A 22916-nucleotide genomic window follows, 5' to 3' on the forward strand; every position below is an offset into this window, starting at 1 on the left:
TATGTAGGATGGCAGATAATGTATCTGTGGTTTGGTCAGTTGTGGTAACTTTGGTCTCAGCAGGATGCACGAGCAATCTTCAATGATGTGGAGGATCATTTGGTGGCACACATAATGATGTAGACATGCAGACTTGTCCTCCGAGTGTCCAGACAGCGTCGACGATACCCAAGCGATAGAACGTTGCTATGGGGTCTGCACCGCGGCGGGGAACAGTAGTGAAGTCGAGCAACAACCACCCCCGATCATTGAGGCCTTTGAGGGATCGGATTTAGGTTCTGCATGCGAAGGGTGGGTGGTTAGTTTCCTCACAGGAGATGAACCGAAAGCCGCATGACTTGTAACACTTCTTCGCACAGCTCTGGCATCTGCGACACTGCTCCCTAGCGAAGTAGCTGATTGCAGTACAGGGGCAAGGCATGTTTTAACTATTGAAACACATATAATAGCGTCGTACAAGTAGCAGTACATTCATGACCATGGAGGGCACCCACACACATCTGACAGCGTAGGCAATCATGCAAAATCACGTTGTGGTGGTCCACGACCGGGTCATCTGCATGACATTCCATGACATAACGGTTGCAAAACCCCAATTTTTCCCACCTCCTGAGCCCACGTGACTGGAGTTAATGGTCCTAAAGCGCTGAATGATTGTTGGCAACAAAGAGTTTACAGACCTGGCCTGACGGCGTCCAGGAACAATTGCCAACTGGTAGGGAAATGACTACTTTAAGGTATTTCCAGACGTCTTTGATCCCATCCCAGGGGGGAGTTCACCTGTCTCAATGAAAGCAACCAGGGTTTCCCACTCTTCTTCCATATACCGTATCATATCGACTGCGGACATAGTAAACACCATAAATATCGTCTCAACCTTGCTATATGTGAGTGCGAAGAGTGTGCGTGAGTAGGAATGTGCGATACTCGCGGGATAAAATCGACAGCAACCGGAGAGGTGGCCCACTCTCCCGCTGAACGACAGTGTCACGGTAAAATGAAAACATCCGAGCTTGGAGTGACAAGACATACCCGCTAACATGATATTCAAGTGATCATTTTCCACTTTCAAACCATTCCGCAGACGGACCATCTCAGAAGACCCCATGGCAGCAGGGATTGTCCTAATGATGTCTCCATTGCGATTTTGGATTTTCACTAACTGACGGTAATGGAGAGAAAAGGTCCAGAAGATCTCTCCTCCGTTACCACCACCATAGCGCATTGAGCTTTCATGTAGGTACTGGCAGAAAAACTTTGGCTTTGGACTCGAGGTCGAGCTCGCAACCGCTATGTGGTAAGGCAAACCGGGCGAGAACATATCTCGAACATCGTCCTCCTGACAAGTTTCTGAAAGGATTTTGGCCACGAAGGGCTCGTAAGAGTTGTAGGTCGTTAACAGGATTGTAGTGCGAATGGTATCCAGAAGGATATCATCCGAAATGTCGTCGTTATCCTCCCTCCCAAAATTGTGTGTCGCACTGTGAAATGCCGCAAAGGCAGGAGATTCGGAAAAGCAACGGGTGTGTTTATTCTTCTTGATGACAGCTAGCATTGTAGCCCCTACGCGATCCTCGAGTACACTGACAAGGTCAGGGGACAAGACATGGACGGGGCGGGGAACCTGGGAGGGAGACATTGCGGACAGGCAACTTGCCTGAAACCGACATACATACCAGTATTATAACTGAACACATGTGCCGTCAATGGCGCTGCGAAACCTCCGAGGGATGCAAAAACATGATGCAAGAGCGATGGGAATACCAATACCCCCATTCGCTGAATGCCACCAGGAGAATTTAGACGTCACTAAGGTTGAGTTTGACCATATCTACACCTCGGGTGAGTTCAGGCGTCATCTCGCGAAGTACATACGCACCAACCAGATCTAGGCATGTATTGACCCAGGAATCTCTGTTCACCGGGCAGTCTGTGCTATCGCAAGCTTGTAATGAAAAGAAAGAAACCTCTCCAAAGGCACGTGAAGCTCCTGCTCGGGCTGCTGCCGAGTTTGATCCTATAATCAGCCACATGAGCACTCATCGTTCGAGATTGCATATTGAATATCGACCATTCCTTGCCAGGTGTCAAATATGGCCTGTATCGTGCCTGTCAAGCACCGAATTCATCAGACCAGAACTGAGCTCCGTAACTTGAACCTGTGTTGGTTCTAGTCCGGCGTAAACGCATTCAGAAATTGGGCTCGTTCGGGACGTATCATCTTCACCTTCACAGTCGGTGGCGCCCACAACTACAAATAACCTTGGTGACCCTGGTAGACTGTGGTGCCAGCTTGCAGGGAATTGGGAGAAACCCCAGGCCAAGGTGTCGCATACCTCGAGTTGATCCGTATGATTTGGAGGTACAGTTTACGGCATAGAGGGTTGAAACAGCGTATCCATATAATACTGCTTGCTATGGGGTTTGCCCCTGTTGGAGTATGTGTGCTTCTCAATCGACCTCAATACAGTGATCACCCACATCTCGGAGACGGACCCTTTGGATTTAGGCGCCACCATTAATATCACATTTGAAATAGTCCGACACATTAGGTAGGGAAAGGGATATAAGAAAGTGGGTACGACAGTATAGAAAGGGTATCTCATATACATATGTACGTATGCATACCATCTTGTGAACCGATTGCGAAAGTCACATCCTACAGATCATATGGTATATGGATCCACTCGACGTATGCACCTCGGTTGCGGCCTCTCCCAGTCCTCTGCAGGCTCGCCGTGGGGTGGTCGGCCCCCTCGAGGTGGCCGGGTCGGGATAGGCTCCTCACCCACCGGTGGCTGTGAAGGTGAAGGCGAGCGGGGATCTCCATTCTCGGGGTGCCGGGGTCGAAGGCCCGTGAGGCATCGGGAAACCGACTGGCCAGGTGGTAAGGTAACACATTTCCTGGTGGCGGTGATGGGTCAGTTCATGTGCATACTTGAATGCATCGTCGTGAATGAATACCTCTGGACCACATGCGGGCCGACACTTCACCCACGCATTCCAGTCCAACCACGCCATCAACTCATCGATGTCTTTCTTCCATATCTTCATCATGTTTTCGATCGCATGCACGTCCCTGCTCATTGTCATGCACCCATAAATTGATCCACACCCGCTAAAACTCCTAGCCCCCACAGTCTTTGTCACTGACGCGACAAATCTCCCGCGTCGTATCGTGCACGGCATTCAATAACAGCTTTTCCGAAGACGTCATGGCGCCACCCTTTAACATACCTGTATGCGTCGTCGCGCACAATCTATACGCTGGGCTGGGCCCAGTCCAGCACATCCAACCCCGCTTCCTTGGTCTTTGAAAGAGTCGAAGGTGGTGCAACATCGACAAGGATATAAGGCGCCAGCATGTTCCCTAGCTGCACCTGCGTCTTCATGGCGGTGTCCGTAATATTATCGGAGCCGCTGGAGTCCGGGCCTGTCGAATTGAGGAGGTAATGGACGAACTCGAGACGTTCCGAATATCGATCAACGACCACCCGGATCAAAGCAAGCCAATCAATGCCACTACCAGATCGATATGCTGGTCTAGAGAGGACCTCTCCCAGACGAGCTCTTGCCTGTGTGACGTCCTTCATCAGATATATTCAATAAACGGTGGGTCCATCTTTCCGTCTCAAAGCGGGCAGGGACCAAAGACGGCACAAGTTCCGTATCGTAGAAAGAAACGAGGCCGGATAAATCAAGCTGGACGCGTGTCTCTCCTGGATAGCAGTTGTGCTGTGATCCGGCATATATTGCTTCAAACATACGGGAGGCTTTCGGACTTGTTCCGGGTTTTGCAAGGGTCAGGGAGGAGACAACACGGACGCTGGATGTGAAGTTGCAGAGCATGACTTCGCTGGTGTAACCGTCAGGAACACATAGCACGAAGTGGAAACCGTGACTACTGACAAGTCCATTTCCATCCTGTAATGCAAGTCAACACGAAACAGGGTGCATGACGTACGAATGTTTACCTTACAAACCCGTCGACGTCATATTCTCTACCCCATTCACACAAGGCTTCGATCCTGTCCCGCTCTTCATATGCCCAATCCGGCTGGACTTTTCCCCACGCAATGATATCCTGGGTATCCATCATCCCAGATGGGCCCTTGGCAGCACTGCTTCCATCGAAATATACGACTTTGAGAGGCCGCGTTGTAATGAGAGTGAGGTGCCAGCACCCATCCTCTCCATTGGTATTCCTACAGAACAAAATGGAGTGCTCCGGGTCGGTTGCGGTCCATTCTGGGCCGGGTGGAAGGCCGGAGTGCCAGGTTCCATGGTATAAGAGTGTTCCAGGCGGTACGCTCCCCGGCACAATATTATGACCTACAGTCGAAAGGGGTTGGATCAATGGTACGAGCAGATATAGCAGCAGTATCCTCCACTTACCATTGCGCATGCGTGTATTTGGCCAGTGTTGGAGGAATGAATTAACGGTCTCAAATACGAGGTGAGCTGTCGAATTTACATTCGGAGGATCATCTAGTCGCCATTTCATCCTGAGGGCATCATCGTAATCGTCGCCAACGTGAAGGCTGGCAGCTGCGTAATGAGGTTTATCAAAGGACAATAACCGCTCATCACCTAGCACTTCACCAGTGCCGCCTCCGTCATGTTGAGGACCGACGTGAGACGCTAGTGGTACCTGGACAGCATGACATAGGGCGCCAAAACCCGCTAATGTGCACCAGACGGCATTCTGTAACATACTCACCGAGGCAAGGAATGGGTTCTTGTTCGAAGAGTCGAGTAGCTGCGGATGCACATGGTCTATAAGAGCACGGGTGACCCCTGATGTGCGGCTGTACCTCAATTCTCCGGTGATCAGTGCCCGGCCACTGACCTTCCTTATCAGACAAGCTAGCACCTTGAAAATGCAAGGCTCCGTCATTGTCGGGCAGTGTATTGAGGCTTGAGCACGGCAGTACACCCCCGGTCCGGTATGATCGTTGCTCACGAAGTTTACAGACCTGGGCCTAACGGCGTCCAGGAACAAATATGGATGGTGTAAAAGAAATGATAATGTACGTGGTCGTTCCGGTTCAGGAATTGGGGTTGGGCAAGTCGACACCGAGTGAAACTACTGCTCAACAACCTACTAACGAGGATGGACACGACCTACTCGATACAATGAGTCATGCTGCTGAAGATGACACCCCTATGTTGAAGAGAAGGTCGCGGACAGCCATGATCACGCCAACTTCGAAGGCGAAGTGGGATGAAGATGAGGGTGGGGTTGCTGGTCCAGCAGGGTCGTGCTGGGCGAGCGCCGGCACCGTCGCGATTAGATCTCCCGCTACAGGCACTACTAAGGCTGGAACGTCTGCGGTGAGGAAGAAAGCGGGTTCAACGACGAATATGAAAGCTGTTCCCATGAGTTCTGAGGTGGGGAATGAAGACGTCAGGAAAGGACATATCTTGGAACATGGCGACTATCAAAACAACAACTCGCACGAGGCGGTCTACTACGGCGGGCACGAAGCCGAAGGAGGAATGTACTGGTGCAAAGACCAGGACTACGAAAGCAATCGATCCAGGAGGTAATGGTTTTTGATTGTTGGTATATCTTGGGAACTGAGGTCTACGACGGGGACAAGGGCGCATCCCTCGGACGGTGGTAACTCATGTCGTAAAGAGGCCGTTTATATGACGAAGGTGGGAAGTACCGGATCCTGCGTGATGCGGCGGTGCCCGATGTGGGAGTGCAGCTAGTTAGTCTGAGGTGGGAGAGTGGGGCGGAGGGGGTGAGGAGCTCACGCAGCAATGAAGGTGTTGATGTAGACTGTGAGGTAAAACCGGAGTGAGATGTACGTAGCCGACGGGCGTGTCGACCGTATAACTAGTGATTAGAGAGGGAGAGCTGAGTCAACGGCTTGCCACAGTATTGTGTACCGAGAACACATGGACACACGTAGAAGTGGGGCACTTCAAGGAGAACTGCGGTGAGGCTGCCATCAGTGCTGCTGTCCCAACGCCTAAGACTGAGTCGGGGGAGAGTCCCTGCACACTTACGAACAGCGGTTAGAATGCCACCTTCAAAATGCACCGGCTATCTTAGCATGCTACAGATAATCGATCGATGCCCTTCCCCAGGATCCTACTGGTGACGGTATCGACATCGACATATTCGGATACGTACAATTGGGGATTGAATAAGGTATCTCGACTTGAGAGATGCAGCCGGAGTCGAACTAGACCTACACCCTGAATCTAGGCGCGACGGAAAGGAGTTCTACCTCGTAATTGTTCGCATCGAACTGGGCGAGAGGCATCGGAGCAGTCGAGCTGATGCACGCTTCGACGGATGAGATGTTCGTCGGTGACGATATCGCTAGTCTGTCGTATCACATCCAACCTCTCCTATCCTGCTGGGGTGGTGCACGCGTCAACGAGCCTGCTGATGGGCACTTAAGTGGTGCGACCCGGGTATGTATTATCATCCCATGATACCCCGGTTTTACGGGCAGATTCAGATCCTAGTGAGAGGGAGTGAATGGTACCGGCGAGTGGGGGTGCCTATGATGGAGCTTAAGGATGTTTCGAGACCGAGTGCATCGCTGAATGCGGTGAATTGCTGATGCATTGCATCATCCGCCGAGACGCTTTCCGCCAACCGCTATCGATGAAGATCATATTTTGTTGAAGTCACGCATAACATGATGTGACTGTCGACGATTCGATAGCTGGAGGACTCCAACGCATAGACCACGTACAGTTGTGTGTCGCAAGTAAGTCTGTGATGTATCGTGCTTCTCCTCTCTAAATCCAGCACAGGCTGTGTTGGTGAACTTTCCAATGATGACAATGGGTGCGTGCCAGCAGTCAGAGTGGCCGAGGCAGCCCTACTGACAGTTTGCTGTGGTTGTTAAGATACAAAACAAAGCGAGATTGTATCTCAGAGTGATATATGGGCAGCCACCTTTGCAGACGAAAGTCAGGTCGTAGGAGGATATGACAACGGTGAAATTCGTCGATGGAAGATTAAAGACGGACAGCAACAGGGTCCAACCATGCAAGCCATTAGTGCTGTTCATTCCATTGTCGTTTCCCAAGATGGCCACTGGATGGTGACTGGTACTGGAGACGGCAGCCACAGGACAATCGTCTGGAATGCAATCACTCATGAAAAAGTGCACGAGTTCACAGAACACCACGGTTGGGTAACTGCGCTCGATATCTCGCACGACTCTACTATATTTGCGACTGCGGACTACTTCAACGCTCAGATATTCAGCATCACTTCCGGTATCCGTCTCCTGCCTCCCCTCCCACATCATTCGATTGCGGGTATCAAGTTCTCCCCAGATGCCAGCCGATTTGCTACCTCCTCGTGTTATGATGGTTTCCGCGTCTACAGCACCCACAATGGCAGTATCTTGTTCGATTCAGGTACTCAGGGTTCAACCGGTCCATGGTCAAGAACTCCGTTGGTCTGGTCGTCTGATGGCGAGCAGCTGTTGATTGCGAGCGTAGGCAAAATCACCCGCTTCGACCTATCGACGTCATCGTCTTCAGAATGGTTGATCCATGAAAACCAATCTCCTGCATATATAGCATCCAACGGCAGATTTATTGCATGTGCCGCAGGCCCATCAGTTTCACTGTGGGATTTTGTGTCTCACAAGCAGATTAGCAGCATTATCACACACACCTCGCAGATCAAATCCGTCGCTCTCTCACCGAGTGGGGCGTATCTCGCATGTGGAAATGGTAGGAATATCACAGTTCACAATCTCAGAGATGTCCTTTCCCTCAGATATTTTGACCATGGTGTAAGTGTACGTCCACTCATGGAGCTCGTATCGCTAACAATCATTACGCTGCGCCACACAACATCCTCATGCTTCTCAGCTTCCGCTTGTACAAGTGAGTGATAGGACCCTCAAGTCATGGACACAGGACGACCCGACGAACACCGAAAGGCTGCTCTCAGAGGAGCTCAATAGTGCTTCAATCCCTAGACACTACGTGCTAGCAAACCGCGCTCTTATAAGAGCACATCTAAAACATTCGATACCTGCGATAGAGGATGCGAGGGAGGTGAGTCCGCTCTCTCATTACTCCATGTGCATGTTTGCCCACACATGTATCTCAAGTCCCTCCGGGTTCAACCATCGCCTATTGGCCACATCGCGATGGCGGTTGCTCTACTTGGCCAGGGCGACAGAGAGGGTGCGCTATGGATATTTGACTTTGCCTCTCATGATTGTGAGCCGCATGGTATCAGATTTCTTTTACTACTGAAGGTGCGTGAGGTGACCTAGATTTTTCTCACAATTCAATCCGCGTTCCAATCAGTCGATCCTTGTGTTCGAATCTGGAAATCAAGAAGAGGCGATAATGCGTGTAGAGTACCTTGCTACAAGAGCGAACAACGACAACGATGAGGGTGCCACCTACCTTTACACACAGGCACGTGCCTCGCGCGATGCATACATGTAAGTATTATCGATGATACATTCCGCAGGTCCTTGGAGTTATGTACATGAAGAAGGGGGATTATGGACGTGCAATACCGTTGATCGAGCGTGCGAAGAACCTCGCCCCCGAGGACAAACAATGTCCTCCGCTAGTAACGATCTCGCTAGTAGGTCTTCTGCCATTACTGCCTGTTAATCTAACTCCGCATAAAGATATTCAGGTGGAGTTTCGATGATCCGGACATCGTTTCTCAGCAATGTCTATGTGAGACCCTCTATGCTGAGGGACGTGCAGCCGAAGCTGTGGAAATCCTCCTCTACATTGTCAAGACATCAAACAATGAGATCCAGGCGAGCAAGGCAACTGTTGCTTGGGTCGCAGGTATGTCGTGTAGCTGCCAGTCTGCTTAGTGTGCACGTTCATATCCGTCGTCAGATTTTACCAAGAAATGCATTGCAGCACTTGAGCATGTTGGCAATGAAGCCTTCGGATTTACAGAACATGATAATGCAATAACACAAAACTCTGCAGTGTTGCCTCCAAGCCTTGCAGCTCTGTTTATCAAGCGGAGCAGAGCTCGAGCGGGAAAGGGGTTGTGGGAGGATGCACTGCGGGATGCAAATGAGGTATGCATGATATCGTCCTTGTATGAGTTGGTTCCCTGCAACAACCACATAGGCAGTGAAAGCGGACCCCTCCAGCCCTTGGGGCTATGAGGCCAAGCATGTGGCACTTCATGGAGCAAAACGGTACGACGAAGCGATTGATGCTTCCAAGTCTATGCTGCAAGTGATTGAACAGTCCCATGACCCTGCAATCAGGCGTATGTACCTCCTGTGCGAGTCTAATGCCCGTAAATGACGGTTTCACAGAATTGCGGAAGAACTATGTTTCTCCATCCGAGACGATTGCAGCTATTGATCCTGTTATCCATGGCATTCTTAAAAATTGTCCCCTCGTCGTCATCGATCTTACCACTGGTCGCCTCTGTGATGGTCATGAGCGGTTGCATATATTCAAGGCTGATCCAATGTTTAAAGAGCTTGTTTCGTCCACGACGAAAGAAGTGGACAACGAGCGGATCCTACGACTGGTTGCAAGGTTTTTCGGATATGCTATGTTCTCGCATGCGTGGCAGGGAAACGAGCCGTCATTCCAGGACGTCAACAGAGTTGACTCCAAGTCTGTGTGGGACCTTCCCGATACGCCCCTGAATAACAAGCTGCGCAATTTCTGCAAGGAGGCACGCAGACTTGGTTACAACTGGGCATGGTCGGATACGTGTTGTATCGACAAGACCACGGGACCCATCCTTAATCAATCTCTCAGCATCCATGTACCAATGGTACGCGGATTCGGCAGTCACACTTGTATACCTTGTTGGCGTGGCACATCCATCCAAGCCTGGGGACCTTAGGCGTAGTTTCTGGATGACACGAGCCTGGACTTTGCAAGAACTTCTCTCCCCGAAGGCCATCATTTTCTATGACTCTGAATGGAAACCATACCTTGGCGATATTGTTGCGAACCACAAGGAATCTCCGGGGATCATGCAAGAACTAGCAGATGCTATCCAGATCCCCCATGGAACTATTATCAAGTTCTCTCCAGACGATCTCGGAGTGCGCGAGAAACTTCGTCTCGCTTCGACCCGCAATGCGACAGTCGAGGAAGACGTCGCGTATTCCCTCATCGGCATATTCAAGTCCGATATCAGGCCTCAGTACGGAGAGAGAGTTGACGCTCTCGGGCATCTCCTGGAGGAAATCGTGGCTCGCACTAGCGAAGTCACCGTGCTTGCATGGTCAGGGCAGTCATCGTCATACAACAGTTGTCTCCCGGCTTCCATTTCCGTTTACAGCCAAACTCCCTACAACCCTCCATCACTCGAAGGGGAAGAAATGGAAACGTGCATGACGAAATTACGTGGCAAGTTGTCTCAAGAAAACACCCTGAGCATTTGTCATCAGATCAAGTTTCTTCCACCTGCCCGTTTTTGGAGTCGACGTTTACATCTCCCATGCATCGTCTTCCCTGTCAGGAAACTCAGTATACAGGGGCTGCGTAGAGGCAATGAGAAGCTGTATCGTGCCAGGGTGTCGGGTCTTGGAAATGTGGAGTTCACGACCGCAGGCGATCTCCCGTTCAACGAGCCACAGAAATTTGTCTTCGCACATCCGTGGATTCGCCATATTCGAGGTCCGAGTAGTGGGATTGCCTGGGGAGGCTCGGAGTTTGATCCTGAGTCGGATTTGGATGGTGACGCTGGATCGGATGAAGATGCGCCCCCTTCGCCATTACATGCTGGTTCCGTGCCACATGTTAGCGACTATACCCTGGCACTACAGATGATTGCTCGCCTCGGGCAACCGTTCAGCGCACTGCTTCTCGTACAGCAGCCGAATGGAGAGTACAAGAGGGTCGCTGCAGAGAACGAGATTATCGTCTCGGGACTCGGAACCAATATCACTTCCAAGAACACTCTGGCGACAGTCTTGGAAATCCTTTGACATGTGTGGGGGTTGGGGCTCAGCTGCTGGTTTTTATAGTTGATCTGTCTTTCGTCCTTCATCCGTCGTTTTTTCGTTGTTGTTGATGTGCTTGTTAGACCGAGACGGAGAGGAAACTGAGCGTTCGACGTACTGAGCCTCCAGAGTGTTCGTGATAACACCTATTTGATACCTGGAGCTGAGTTGGAAATCTGTGCATACTTATGTGCCGTAGACTAGAGTCTCCGTAATTCTTCCACTACCACTTGTGCTATACATACATCCCGGGGTAGAGTAGCCCAAACAGCTTTGGCTTTCCAACCTTTGCTATCTACTTACAAGACCTTCAGACTCGCTATGTAATCCTTGTGCGGTATCATAAAATGATGGAATATTGGCTTTCATGGAAAGTTTTCCAGTACGCTCTTCCATCTTCAGAGGGACACCCTTTGAACCACAACTACCAAGCGGCTTATACCTAAGTTACAGTGATATCCGCACAGTTCTTCCACAACGTCATGTACTGTCAGGTTGATCACGTTCCGTTACCTCCGTTTTCCAGGACATTTGTGGCTCCAAACGTTTCGAGCTAAGGATTGTTCCAGCAGGTGTTTATTGCAGTGAGGAGATGCGAGTGTCCCAATGATGACCCCTGGGCTATCCCCTCCAGAGCATCCCCGTTTATTCAAAGGCATTCCTATCTATATCGGGGGCGTGCAGAGGCAATATATGGGATGGGGCAAGGTCGATGTTTTTAAAGGAGGCAAGGAGGGGAAGGACTGGTGCTGAGACACCAATGTTGCAGAGCATATGTGAGGTGATCGGGACGCAGGTCACTGTATCAGCTGCAGGCATCCACCGGAAAAGAAAGTGATGGACGTGATGACGGTAATGACGGAAAACCGAATGAACATGCACTTACTGCCAGTGCTGCTGCCGACCACTACTGTAGTACGATGCAATCTCGGACGCCCAGGCTAAATGCGAATTCCGGAACGGCGGCGTCGGAGGGGACGGTTGTGTTGAAACTTGAGGAGACACCGAGTGATGATGACCTCGGTCAAGTCGTTGGTCAAACCGTTGCTCCCGCAACCCAACTGCTGTCAGGTGCCGCACCGATCGAAGCCAAGTCACTGAGAGGGAAGAATCAGACACCTGTGAATGATGAAGTGCGTTGTGTGTGCTGCTGCCGCGGAGGCCCATGTTTATCCCCCCCCTTCTTCGTGCTTAGCTGAATCCGTCGCGAGTATCTACGTCCTCGCAACCTAAACATGTTGGAGGCAGAAAAGGAAAGGGCGAAAGTAACCCAGAAGTCGTAGGTCCACGTACCGATAGTTTTCCGCCATATCATGCGTCACGCGACACCTAACCGCCCTGACAACGAGTGCCCCTTTCGCAGATGCCAACGGTGCCGAAGCAACCTCCAAGTCGTACGAAGGTAACACCGATCCTTGAAATCGTTCCAGAGCCGAAATAGACGCGTAACGAGCCTCTCGCTGCTGTTAGACCCAAATCTCACTTGGAGTAATGAAGGAGAGCCGGAGTTCGCCATCGAGTGTGCCTACAACTACCGCTGCTGCTGTGAGGGGGATGAGGGTGTCTGGAGAGGTGGTGGTGGTACGACCAGTGACCAGTGGTAGGACTAATAATCCAGGTGGTCGTTCTGGATGAGGCAGGCCGACACCCAGTGAGACGACTACTCAACAACCTAGTGATGAAGGTGACAACGACCCGCCCGATATGATAGGTAATGCTACTGGAGGGTGGTGCGACCTGGGTCCGCTCCATCACCCCGCGAGGCCCCGGTTCTGTGGGCAGATTCGAATCCCGGTGAGAGGAAGTGAAGGGTTGAGGGTATCGGGGAGTGTGAGAATATGAAGTCCGGAGAGAGTGCGTGGCAGAGTGCATCAGCGCGTGGGGTGGATAATTGCAGATTTACCAATCCTTGCCCTCCTCTTCAAGATCAGGATATCGATGAAAGATTTGAAGTCACGCATTGCACGATGTGACTGTCGATGATGGAGGACTCCAACGCGTAGACCATATATATATTGCCATGCTGTGAATAGCTCTACGGTCGTGTATCGTGTATTTCCTCTCTGAACTTTAGGATAAGCCGTGTTGGCGGATTTGCCAGTGATGACGATGGGTGCGTACCAGGAGTCAGAGAGGCTGAGCCAGCACTGACGGCTCATTGTGGTGGTTAAGATACGAAACAGATCAGAATTGTATCTCCAAGTGATGTACTCGCACTCACCTTTGCAGGGGAAGGTCAGGTCATAGGAGGACATTACCTGGGGGGTATTCGCCGATGGAAGATTGAAGACGGACAACAACAGAGTCCAACCATGGGAGCAAACGGCATCGTCGCTTCTCTTGCCATTTCCCAGGATGGCCGGTGGTTGGTGTCTGGAGACCGCGGAAAGACAGGCAATCGTCTGGAATGCAGCCACTCAAGAAAAAGTGCGCGAGCTCAAAGAACGCGCCGGCTATGTGTTGGGGGTCGATATCTCGAGTGACAGTACTAATTTTGCCATTGTGGACTACAACGACGCCGAGATATTCAGCGTCACTTCTGGTGTCCGACTCCTGCCTCCCGTCCCGCACACTAATGTTACTGGTGTCAAGTTCTCCCCAGACGGCAGCCGATTTGCTACTGCCTCGCAGACTCACGGTGTCCGTGTCCACAGCACCCACAATGGCAACATCTTGTTCGACTCAGGTCAAAAAGGTTCATCTAGTTCATGGCCGGTCGCTCCGTTGGCTTGGTCGTCTGATGGCCAACAATTGTTCGTCGCGAGCGTAGGCAAAATCACCTGTTTCGACCTTTCGAAGTCCTTGTCTTCGGAATGGTCGATCCACGAAGACCAATCCCGGGTATCTATCGCATCCAACGGCAGATTCATTGCATGTGCCGCAGGGTCATCGATTTCACTATGGGACTGTGTGTCCCACAAGCAGATCGGTACCATTATCACATACACCTCACAGATCAACTGTGTCGCTCTCTCACCAAGCGGGGGGTGTCTCGCATGTGGAATTGGCAGGAATACCACAACTCGCAATCTCAGAGATGTCCTTCCCCTCGAGTATTTCGAGGACAGTGTAAGTGTACACCCACCCGTGATGCTTGCATCGCTGATAATTATCACGCTATTCTCGTGCCCTGCGTAACGCTACAATCCCCTTGCAACTCTACGCTTCTCAGCTTCCCCTCGTACGAATGAGTGGTAAGATCCTTAAATCATGGACACAGAACGACCCCACGAACACCGAAGTGCTGCTGTCGGAAGAGCTCACGAGTGCGTCAAGTCCCAGCCCCTACGTGCTAGCAAACCGCGCTCTTATTCGAGCACGTCTGAAACATTTGGCACCTGCGATAGGGGACGCCAAGGAGGTGAATCTGCTTTCTCACTACTCCATGTACTTGTTTGCTCACATGTACCTCGAGTCCCTCCAGGTTCGACCATCGCCTATCGGCCATATTGCAATGGCGGTCGCTCTACTTAACCAGGGCGATCGAGATGGTGCATTGTGGACATTCGACTTTGCTTTTCAAGACTGTGAGCTGTCCGACATCAGCTTTCTCTTACTACTGAAGGTGCGCAAGATGATCTAGATGGTTCTCAGATTTAATCTACGTTCCGCCCAGTCAATCCTTGTATTCGAATGCGGAAATCAAGGAGAGGCGATAACGCGCATAGAGTACCTTGCTACGAGAGCGAGCAAGGACAAAGATAACAACGCCACCTACCTCTACGCCCAGGCACGTGCCTCGTGCGATGCAGGCATTCAAATATCGCTGCTGATACATCCTGTAGGTCCTAGCAGTTATGTACATGAGAAAGGGAAATTATGGACGTGTGATACCATTGATCGAGAGTACGAAGAACCTAGCCCCAGTAAACAAGCAATGTCCTCCGCTAGTGACGATCTCGCTTGTAGGTCTTCCATTGTTACTACCTATGAAATTTAAACCCTCCATGAAGATATTTGGGTGGAGTTTCATTGGGCTAGATATCATTCCCCAGAAACATCTATGTGAAACCCTCTATGCCGAAGGACGCGCAGCCGAAGCCACGGAGATCCTCCTCAACACTATCAGGACATCAAATGAGCAGATACAGGCAAGCAAGGAAACAGCAGACTGGGTCGCAGGTATGTTTTCTATTCGCTGGTCTGGTTAATGTCCATGTTCACGTCTGTCATTAGATTTCGCCAAAAGATGCGCTACCACACTTGAGCACGATGGCGATGAAGCCTTCGGATCTGCGAAACATGACGACACAATAACACAGTACTCTGCTATGTTGCCTTCAAGTCCCGCAGGTCTGTTTATCAAGCGGAGCAGAGCTCGAGCAGCAAAAAGGTTGTGGGAGGACGCACTGCAGGATGCAAACGAGGTAAGCATGGTATCCTTCTTGTATGAGTCGGTTCCCTACAATAGCCATATAGGCAGTGAAAGCGGACCCCTCCAGCCCTTGGGGCTATCATGCCAAGCATGTGGCGCTTCATGGAGCAAAACGGTATGACGAAGCGATCGATGCTTTCGAGTCTATGTTGCAAGTTATTGAACAGTCCCATGACCCTGCAATCAGGCGTATGTACTTCCTCTATGCAGTTAATACCTTGAATAACTGTTTCGCAGAACTGCGCAAGAACTACATTTCTCCTTCCGAGACGGTTGCGGCTATCGATCCTGTTGTTCATGGGATCGTAAAAAATTGTCCCCTTGTTGTCATTGATGTCAACACTGGTTGCCTTTGCGACGGTCCTGAGCAGATTCGTATCTTCAAGGCTGATCCGTCGTTCAAAGAGCTTGTTTCATCTATGAAGACAGCAGTGGACAACGAGCAGATCCTCCAAGTGATTGCAAGCTTTTTCGGATATGTCATGTTCTCGCACACATGGCAGGGGAACGAGCCGTCATTCCAGGATGTCAATAAAGTTGAATCTAAATCCGTGTGGGACCTTCCCGATACGCCCTTGAATAACAAGCTGCGCAATTTCTGCAAGGAGGCACACAGGCTTGGTTACAACTGGGCATGGTCGGATACGTGCTGTATCGACAAGACCACGGGACCCATCCTTAATCAATCTCTTACATCCATGTACAAATGGTATGCGAATTCGGCAGCCACTCTCGTATTCCTTGCTAGCGTAACCCATCCGTCCAAGCCCGGAGACCTTGCGCGCAGTCGATGGATGACGCGAGCATGGACCCTGCAGGAACTTCTCTCACCGACAGTCATCTTTTTCTATGATTCCGAGTGGAAATTGTACCTCGGCGATACCAGTGCGAACCACAAGGAATCAGAGATTATGCAAGAGCTAGCAGATGCTATCGGTGTTCCGCGTGGAACAATCGTCACGTTCTCTCCAGACGATCTCGGGGTGCGCGAGACACTTCGTCTCGCTTCGTCGCGCAGTGCAATGGTCGAGGAAGACGTTGCATACTCTCTCATCGGCATATTCAAGTCTGATATCAAACCCTACTACGGTGAAGGAGCCGATGCCCTCGGACATCTCCTAGAGGAGATCGTGGCCCGTTCCGGCGAAGTCACCGTACTTGCGTGGTCAGGAAAGTCATCATCATACAACAGTTGTCTCCCGACTTCCCTTTCCGTGTACAGTCAAATTCCTCATAGTCCTCCATCACTCGAAGGGGAGGAGATGGAAAGGCGTATCCAGGAATTAGGTGACAAGTTGCCCCGACAACAAGCGCGGACCATATTCAATAGGATCAACCGTCTCTCCCCCGCCCGTTTTGCAACCCGACGTCTACACCTTCCGTGCATCGTCTTCTCTGTGAGAAGCCTCGAGATGCTCCATTCAATCTCGAGCCCCCGGTTGTTCAGCGATGAGAAGCTATATCGTACTAGGGTATCGGGACTCGGCCAAGTGGAGTTCACGACTGCTGACCGTCTCTCGCTGAACGGGCCACAGCAACTCGTTTTCGCGCACCCTTGGATTCATTATATCCGAGGTCCGAGTGGCGGGATTACCTGGGAAGATGACTCGGATTCTCATACTGACTCTGATTCGGCTGAAGTTGCGCCATTGCCCGCTGCCCCCGCGCTTCAAGTTGACAACTATACCCTGGCACTGGAGATGATTGCCCGCCTCGGACAGCCGTTCAGCGCATTGCTTCTTCTAAAGCAGCCGAATGGAGAGTACAAGAGGGTCGCTGCAGAGAACGAGATTGTCGTCCCGGGACTTGGAACCAACATCACCTCCAAAAATATTCGGGCAAAAGTCTTGGAAATCCTTTGATGTGTGTGGGGGGTTGGGCTCAGCTGCTGGTTTTTACAGTTTGTTGGTTTACCTGCTCAGACGGAATCTCCAGAGTGTTCATGACAACACTTCCTACATGATACCTGAAGCTGAGTTAGAGATGCTGCTCATACCCATGTGCCGTGAACGACGAAAGTCTCCATAACTTCTCCTTCCATTCAATTACTCCTTGTACTACATACATTCCGGAGTAGTAGCCCTAACGGCCTGAGCTTTGTAGCCTTTGTAATCTATACGACCTTCTAATCTATTATGCAACTCTTGGGTGGTGTAATGAAATGGATAGAATAGCTTTCGCGGAGGGTTTCAAGTGCTTCACTTCCGTCCTGGGGAATACCTTATTCTTGTAAGTAAAAGAACAGCGTCCAGAACAGAGTGACTACGTACAGAGTTTATGGAATTGCCGTAATTTGTTACATCGAGGCTAGTCACATAGCATATTGGGAGGAGGCACTCTTTATCGTCCGACACTCGCCGGACATGCTAAAGGTAAGCATGTCCTTCGTGCCACCATAGCAGTGTTACATGGCGTACAGATGCAAATCTACGCAGTACGCTATCAGCCGTCATACGGACCTCATCGGCAAGAGTGGCCTCATGAATTATCAGCTCAGTGTTCACCAAGTAAGTCAGACCGCTGGTTGTCGAATTGTGCCGGTGCACTGGTCGACAGTCCAATGCACCAAGGTATGAGTTGTAGTCGTACAGTACGGTAGGCAAGTAAGCAGGGAGGCGTAGAATATCAGGAAGTTCACGTAAAGCATCATGTCCAATTGCCCCCAGTTTTAGGGGCAAACGACCATGTTCAACGTATGTACATATGTTACAGTAAATCGCGTGTGCACGCCGTTTCAGTGCCTACTCCTCTCTCTGTATTTCTCAGCAATGTACCTTGAAGAAAATCAGCCAAGATCTCAGAGACCACAGTCAAAAGGAAAAAAAAAAAAGGCTCACCCTTCTGCTCCCCACAGAGCTATCAACCCAACTGACACAGACGTAACAACCCGTCGGTCCCATCTCGGCCTATCCCAGTTATGATATCCATAATACGCCACGATTCCGATAACAGCAGTGTTTACTAAATAGTAAGTCAGAGTACAACCACGGCTGTGGGTCAACAGATTTAGCCTTTGGAATTGGATGATTGTACCCACTCAATCCAACAAGACCGCCAGCCACCTCAGGCCGGAACAAAAGGCGTTTCACTTGTCGCCAGACGTGAGCCCCTTCTGCTACAGTCTCCCGCGACCGTCTTCTCCCCGACTCTCCTCCCCCTCTTCCTCCTTCTGACGGATCACCGATAAGTTCAGGCACTTCGGCGTCCGCATTCTCGGCAGAAAGGTACTCTTTGAAATCTCTGGGGACAACGGTAACTTTGGCTTTTTCGTCCACCTGTACTGGGCCGGGATTCCCACTTTCTGTATTGAGTAGAGAAGGATCCGGACGTGGCTAGCAAAAAATAGGGGAAAGGTTTACAGATGGGTCCTCTGGCTACAGGATGAAACATAAGACTCACTTGTTCAGATGGGGGAGGGGCGTTTTGTGCTGCGACAGATGCGTAGGTAGCCATGCTGCGTTGCGACCTAAGAGTCTGAACGCTGGAGCGTTTTAGCCTGGAGGTTTGGCCACTGACGTCATTACAATCACATGGTTCCCATCAGCGTCCATGTATGACGCCCCTATGTATCGACGCATCTATGTAGTACAGGTTATTCGACACAGCAGGTTTGTTCTATTTCGTTCTCTTATAGATTTTGTTCAAGAAGCTCGTAAACACCTCCCTTCTCAAGTAGCCATTATCGGTGCCAGGCTCGGGCTCCGGGATATCATTGATCAGGGTCGTGATCCGCTGGTACGCTTCCTCCTCATACGCGAAATACCTAGCCGGGAGGCCGATCTCCTCATACACGGCCTTCACCTTAGCCTCCTTTTCGGCGTCCTTGCGACCATAGCACTCGTCGAGAATTTTGCGCTGGTCGGTGTTTGCAACGGAGAGTGCGATGTTGATGCACCACGAGCATTTGTTGTCGACGATGTCCGTCCCGATCTTTCCGATCTGTTCTGGTGTGCCGTGATAGTCTAAGAAGTCGTCTTGGGTCTGGAAGTATTCTCCGAGGGGGAGAAGGATAGAGAGTGCAGCCTTGTAGGGCTCGACTGTCCTTCCGTTTAAGGTGTATGACTCTGGTACGCCGCACATGCGCATCGCGAGTGCGACGGAGAGGTAGAAGGAATAGTACGCGGTTTTGTACTGGACGATGAACGCGTGCCTGCCGTGGGTAAAAGCAAGAGAGAGAGAGAGAGAGAGAGAGGGTCAGAGCCATGTCATGGATGCTGCCATCTTCGGATGAATACGCACTTTTTGATAGAAAATTTGGTGAGATCAACGTGGTCCTCTGGAGCAGTGATGAGATCAACAAGTTGGCCCATCTCAGTCCTGTACGTGGTCTGTCATGGTGTAAAGAGGAGAAGAAATAATCGGATGGTTAGCCAGATCTCATCTTTTTAGATATACTGCTACTAACTTCGTGGAACGACTCGAGGAGATGAACGTAGTATGGCTCCGATCGGAAGTACTTCTGCAAGAGATGGTATATAGCGCCCTCGAGCATGAAAGAGTCATTGATCGCGATATTTCCGACGCCATCGAGGCGGTAATAGCATGGCTGGCTGCGGCGGGTGATGGATGCGTCCATAATATCGTCCGAGACGAGGAAGAATGCTTGGAGCTATGGTGGATCCAGATCCAGGGAAGAAAGCAACAATTAGTATTATCGCACACAGAATATCATGGCCACTTACGAACTCGATGCACCATCCCAGGAGTGCAGCCTTGAAGTACTCGTCATCGGAGAGCGATCGCCCACGGAGGATCTCGACGCTGTCTACAACGGACATGCCGCGGTTGAGCTTGCCTCCGGGCACATTGTAGTCCAGATTCTGCACGTATTGGTTATTATCGAGCGGAAGATGTTTGTGATCTGTGCGAGTAGCAAACCAAAGACATACACGTTTGTACCAGTCTACTGCATCCTGAGCCATGTTTTCGCTCTTCATGTGTTCGACGAGCTCATCGCGGATGGTGTTGAACACTTGTTGGAACTTCGCGCGCTTTTGCTGCTTGACGTCGACGGGTGCGCTCATGGTTGGGATGTCGGAGGGTCTCAAACGCAAGCTGGGATCAACGGTAATCGAATCAGAAAGAAAATCAAAATAAGAAAGGACAAGATAGAAGAAAATGGGGAAGGCGATGAGACGGACCACGCGCCAACCCATATTCGCTTCACGTCTGCTTCGCAGTATTCTTATGCTGTTTCAGGCACGGCGATAAGCTCACCAGACAAAATACTCGCTTCATGTTCGCTTCACAAACCCTATAAAGATCAGGCTGAGTGGTGATGCCATTGGGATTAAGTAAAGGGGGACATGACTATGACTAGTACGTAAATACCGTGTAATGAAAATGCAATGCGAAGGGTAGTGGGGATATGGGCGTCGACGAAGATGCGTGCACGGGCGATGAGTCGTAACGGTTAGCATATAAGAATATAAGTAATAAAATCCACCGGCGGGTTCAATCTTCAGGAGCTGCAACGCATCTGTGCTGCCACCTGTTTAGAAACCGCCCATGCCTCCCATGCCTCCCATACCGCCCATGCCACCTGCAGGGCCCGCAGGTTTCTCCTCCTCTGCCTCGACAACGCATGCTTCACTCGTTGTCAGCAAGCTGGCAACACCGGAGGCGTCAACGAGAGCAGTGCGAACGACCTTGAGAGGGTCTACAATGCCAGCTTTGATCATGTCCACGTACTCGCCTTTGCTAGCATCGTAGCCCATGGAGAAGTTCTCGGCATCACCGTACTTGTTGAGAAGAGTGCCAACGATAACGGACGCTTCCTCACCAGCGTTGCTGAGGATGGTGCGGGCGGGGTGGCTGATCGCACGGCGGATGATGTTCACGCCAAGATCCTGGTCAAAGTTGGCAGTAGGGACAACTTTGGCATCGGGGCGCGTCGGCGAGCTGGACGATCCAGGGGTGTTGGTAGCGAGGGCAAGGGATGCCTTGAGGAGGGCCACACCACCACCAGGAAGAATACCTTCCTCGACGGCCGCGCGCGTAGCGTTCAAAGCGTCATCGTACCTATCTTTCTTTTCGCCAACCTCTACTTCACTGCTACCACCGACCTTGATGACGGCAACACCACCGCTTAACTTAGCCAAACGCTCTTGGAGTTTGGTCTTGTCATAATCGCTTGTCGAGGGGTCTGCAAGAAGAGCGCGGATCTGTTCGCAGCGCGCCTGAATGGCGTCCTTAGAACCGTCTCCATTGAGGACGATAGTGTCCTCCTTGGTGATGGTGATGGAGCCAGACGAACCAAGGAGGTCAGGGGTCGCCTTCTCGAGCTTGATATCGAGTTCATCGGTGAAGACGGTACCGCCGGTGAGGATGGCAAGGTCGCCAAGGATGGATTTGCGGTTATCACCAAATCCGGGAGCCTTGACGGCTGCGACCTGGAGTTGACCACGGAGTTTGTTGAGGATGCAAGCAGCGAGTGCTTCACCATCGACATCCTCGGCGACGATGACGAGAGGCCGACGAGAGTGGGCAGCAGCTTCAAGAGAGGGGAGGATGTCTTGAAGGAGAGATATCTTCTTTTCGCTCAGAAGGACAAGGGGTTTCTCGAACTCGACCTTTTGCGACTTGACGTCGGTGATGAAGTAGGGGCTGATGAAGCCACGGTCGAAGCGCATGCCCTCGGTGATTTCGATCTCGTCCTCGATTGTTTTCCCTTCCTTGACGGTGATGACACCCTCCTTGCCGACTTTCTCCATTGCCTGAGCAATGAGGTTGCCGACATGGGTATCACCGTTTGCGGAGATGGTAGCGACCTGAGCGATCTCGGCAGTCGTCGTGATGGTTTTTGTGTTGGCCGAGAGGTACTCGACGACGCGGTCGACGGCAGCCTGGGAGCCCCTCCGGAGATCCATCGGGTTGCAACCAGCGGCGACATTTTTGACACCCTCTGAGTAAATAGCGCGTGCCAACACGGTAGCGGTGGTTGTACCGTCACCTGCTATTTCATTGGTTTTCTGCGCGACATCCTGGACGAGGCTGAAAGCGGCAGTCAGTTTTTTTTTTTTTTCGAAATTGACCGTGCGAACGATCCGAGACTTACCGAGCACCGAGGTTCTCAAACTTATCTTTGAGAGTGATGGATTTTGCAACGGTGACACCGTCTGAATGAAGACGTAAATCAGACGGAACCATTCAAGCAAGGGTGAAGCTTAAACTGACCCTTTGTGATTTTTGGACCGCCAAATGACTGCTCGATGATGACGTTGCGACCTGTCAGAAGGTGAGCTGACGCGCGCACGCGAACAGAAGAAAAAACAAACCCTTTGGACCGAGGGTGACGCTGACAGCGTTTGCGAGGACGTCGACGCCCTTGAGGATGCTTGCCCGCCCTTCGTTGGAGAATCTGATCTCCTTGTGAGCACCACGCGTGAGGGACGGCGTTGGAGCCTTGGCCGCTGCACGACGGAGAGCCTTGGACGACGACGAAGACAGCATAGTAAAGTAAGTCTGAGTGTGTGTTGACGACGAAGAGCGAAGACAAGAAAAACCTGGCTAAAAAAACTTGGAGAGCGGAAAAATCTAGAACTCACGTGCCACGTCACACGTCACTGCCACGCGAGCGTGACCTGTCA

The 22916-nt window shown here is 51.1% G+C and overlaps 9 protein-coding genes across 9 annotated transcripts; 4 read left to right on the forward strand and 5 right to left on the reverse strand.

Moving 5' to 3' along the window:
* Window positions 1–634: 634 nt before the first annotated feature.
* On the reverse strand, window positions 635–1835 carry F5J12DRAFT_527475 (uncharacterized protein). Its single transcript, XM_051739889.1, has 2 exons — window positions 1033–1835; window positions 635–974 (listed from the first exon to the last, which is right to left on the reverse strand). The coding sequence occupies exons 1-2, from the start codon at window positions 1637–1639 to the stop codon at window positions 832–834; spliced, it is 750 nt and encodes a 249-aa protein (XP_051602394.1). The 5' UTR covers window positions 1640–1835; the 3' UTR covers window positions 635–831.
* Window positions 1836–2666: 831 nt separating this feature from the next.
* On the reverse strand, window positions 2667–4504 carry F5J12DRAFT_904580 (uncharacterized protein; the record flags this gene model as incomplete). The annotated part of the gene is made up of 8 exons (XM_051748545.1): window positions 2667–2732; window positions 2793–2876; window positions 2965–3048; window positions 3155–3272; window positions 3298–3568; window positions 3612–3856; window positions 3975–4332; window positions 4396–4504. 8 exons carry the CDS (start codon window positions 4502–4504, stop codon window positions 2667–2669), a joined length of 1335 nt encoding a protein of 444 aa, XP_051602395.1.
* Window positions 4505–5004: 500 nt separating this feature from the next.
* On the forward strand, window positions 5005–5550 carry F5J12DRAFT_890693 (uncharacterized protein; the record flags this gene model as incomplete). Its single annotated transcript, XM_051747425.1, has 1 exon — window positions 5005–5550. One exon carries the CDS (start codon window positions 5005–5007, stop codon window positions 5548–5550), a length of 546 nt encoding a protein of 181 aa, XP_051602396.1.
* Window positions 5551–6804: 1254 nt separating this feature from the next.
* On the forward strand, window positions 6805–10937 carry F5J12DRAFT_890694 (uncharacterized protein; the record flags this gene model as incomplete). The annotated part of the gene is made up of 10 exons (XM_051747426.1): window positions 6805–6814; window positions 6877–7778; window positions 7858–8046; window positions 8103–8252; window positions 8474–8593; window positions 8640–8808; window positions 8863–9053; window positions 9106–9250; window positions 9300–9772; window positions 9831–10937. 10 exons carry the CDS (start codon window positions 6805–6807, stop codon window positions 10935–10937), a joined length of 3456 nt encoding a protein of 1151 aa, XP_051602397.1.
* Window positions 10938–11561: 624 nt separating this feature from the next.
* Window positions 11562–12556, forward strand: F5J12DRAFT_781343 (uncharacterized protein; the record flags this gene model as incomplete). The annotated part of the gene is made up of 5 exons (XM_051742552.1): window positions 11562–11698; window positions 11749–12085; window positions 12148–12235; window positions 12316–12354; window positions 12423–12556. 5 exons carry the CDS (start codon window positions 11562–11564, stop codon window positions 12554–12556), a joined length of 735 nt encoding a protein of 244 aa, XP_051602398.1.
* Window positions 12557–13066: 510 nt separating this feature from the next.
* Window positions 13067–17287, forward strand: F5J12DRAFT_527514 (uncharacterized protein). Its single transcript, XM_051739890.1, has 9 exons — window positions 13067–14021; window positions 14125–14313; window positions 14368–14517; window positions 14569–14682; window positions 14738–14857; window positions 14906–15074; window positions 15129–15319; window positions 15372–15516; window positions 15565–17287. The coding sequence occupies exons 1-9, from the start codon at window positions 13308–13310 to the stop codon at window positions 17187–17189; spliced, it is 3417 nt and encodes a 1138-aa protein (XP_051602399.1). The 5' UTR covers window positions 13067–13307; the 3' UTR covers window positions 17190–17287.
* A 392-nt stretch (window positions 17288–17679) lies between these two features.
* On the reverse strand, window positions 17680–18822 carry F5J12DRAFT_817712 (uncharacterized protein). Its single transcript, XM_051745139.1, has 4 exons — window positions 18727–18822; window positions 18365–18659; window positions 18165–18288; window positions 17680–18101 (listed from the first exon to the last, which is right to left on the reverse strand). Exons 1-4 carry the CDS (start codon window positions 18778–18780, stop codon window positions 18062–18064), a joined length of 513 nt encoding a protein of 170 aa, XP_051602400.1. The 5' UTR covers window positions 18781–18822; the 3' UTR covers window positions 17680–18061.
* F5J12DRAFT_817715 (farnesyl-diphosphate synthase) lies at window positions 18823–20474 on the reverse strand. The gene is made up of 5 exons (XM_051745140.1): window positions 20217–20474; window positions 20010–20147; window positions 19733–19936; window positions 19567–19655; window positions 18823–19477 (listed from the first exon to the last, which is right to left on the reverse strand). Exons 1-5 carry the CDS (start codon window positions 20349–20351, stop codon window positions 18943–18945), a joined length of 1101 nt encoding a protein of 366 aa, XP_051602401.1. The 5' UTR covers window positions 20352–20474; the 3' UTR covers window positions 18823–18942.
* Window positions 20475–20568: 94 nt separating this feature from the next.
* On the reverse strand, window positions 20569–22833 carry F5J12DRAFT_817717 (chaperonin GroL). Its single transcript, XM_051745141.1, has 4 exons — window positions 22605–22833; window positions 22504–22554; window positions 22385–22445; window positions 20569–22320 (listed from the first exon to the last, which is right to left on the reverse strand). Exons 1-4 carry the CDS (start codon window positions 22777–22779, stop codon window positions 20823–20825), a joined length of 1785 nt encoding a protein of 594 aa, XP_051602402.1. The 5' UTR covers window positions 22780–22833; the 3' UTR covers window positions 20569–20822.
* Between the last annotated feature and the right edge of the window lie 83 nt (window positions 22834–22916).

This window comes from Pisolithus orientalis (assembly GCF_024613125.1).
Source record: "Pisolithus orientalis strain OTSU chromosome Unknown F5J12scaffold_7, whole genome shotgun sequence".
Taxonomy (NCBI): Eukaryota; Fungi; Basidiomycota; class Agaricomycetes; order Boletales; family Pisolithaceae; genus Pisolithus; species Pisolithus orientalis.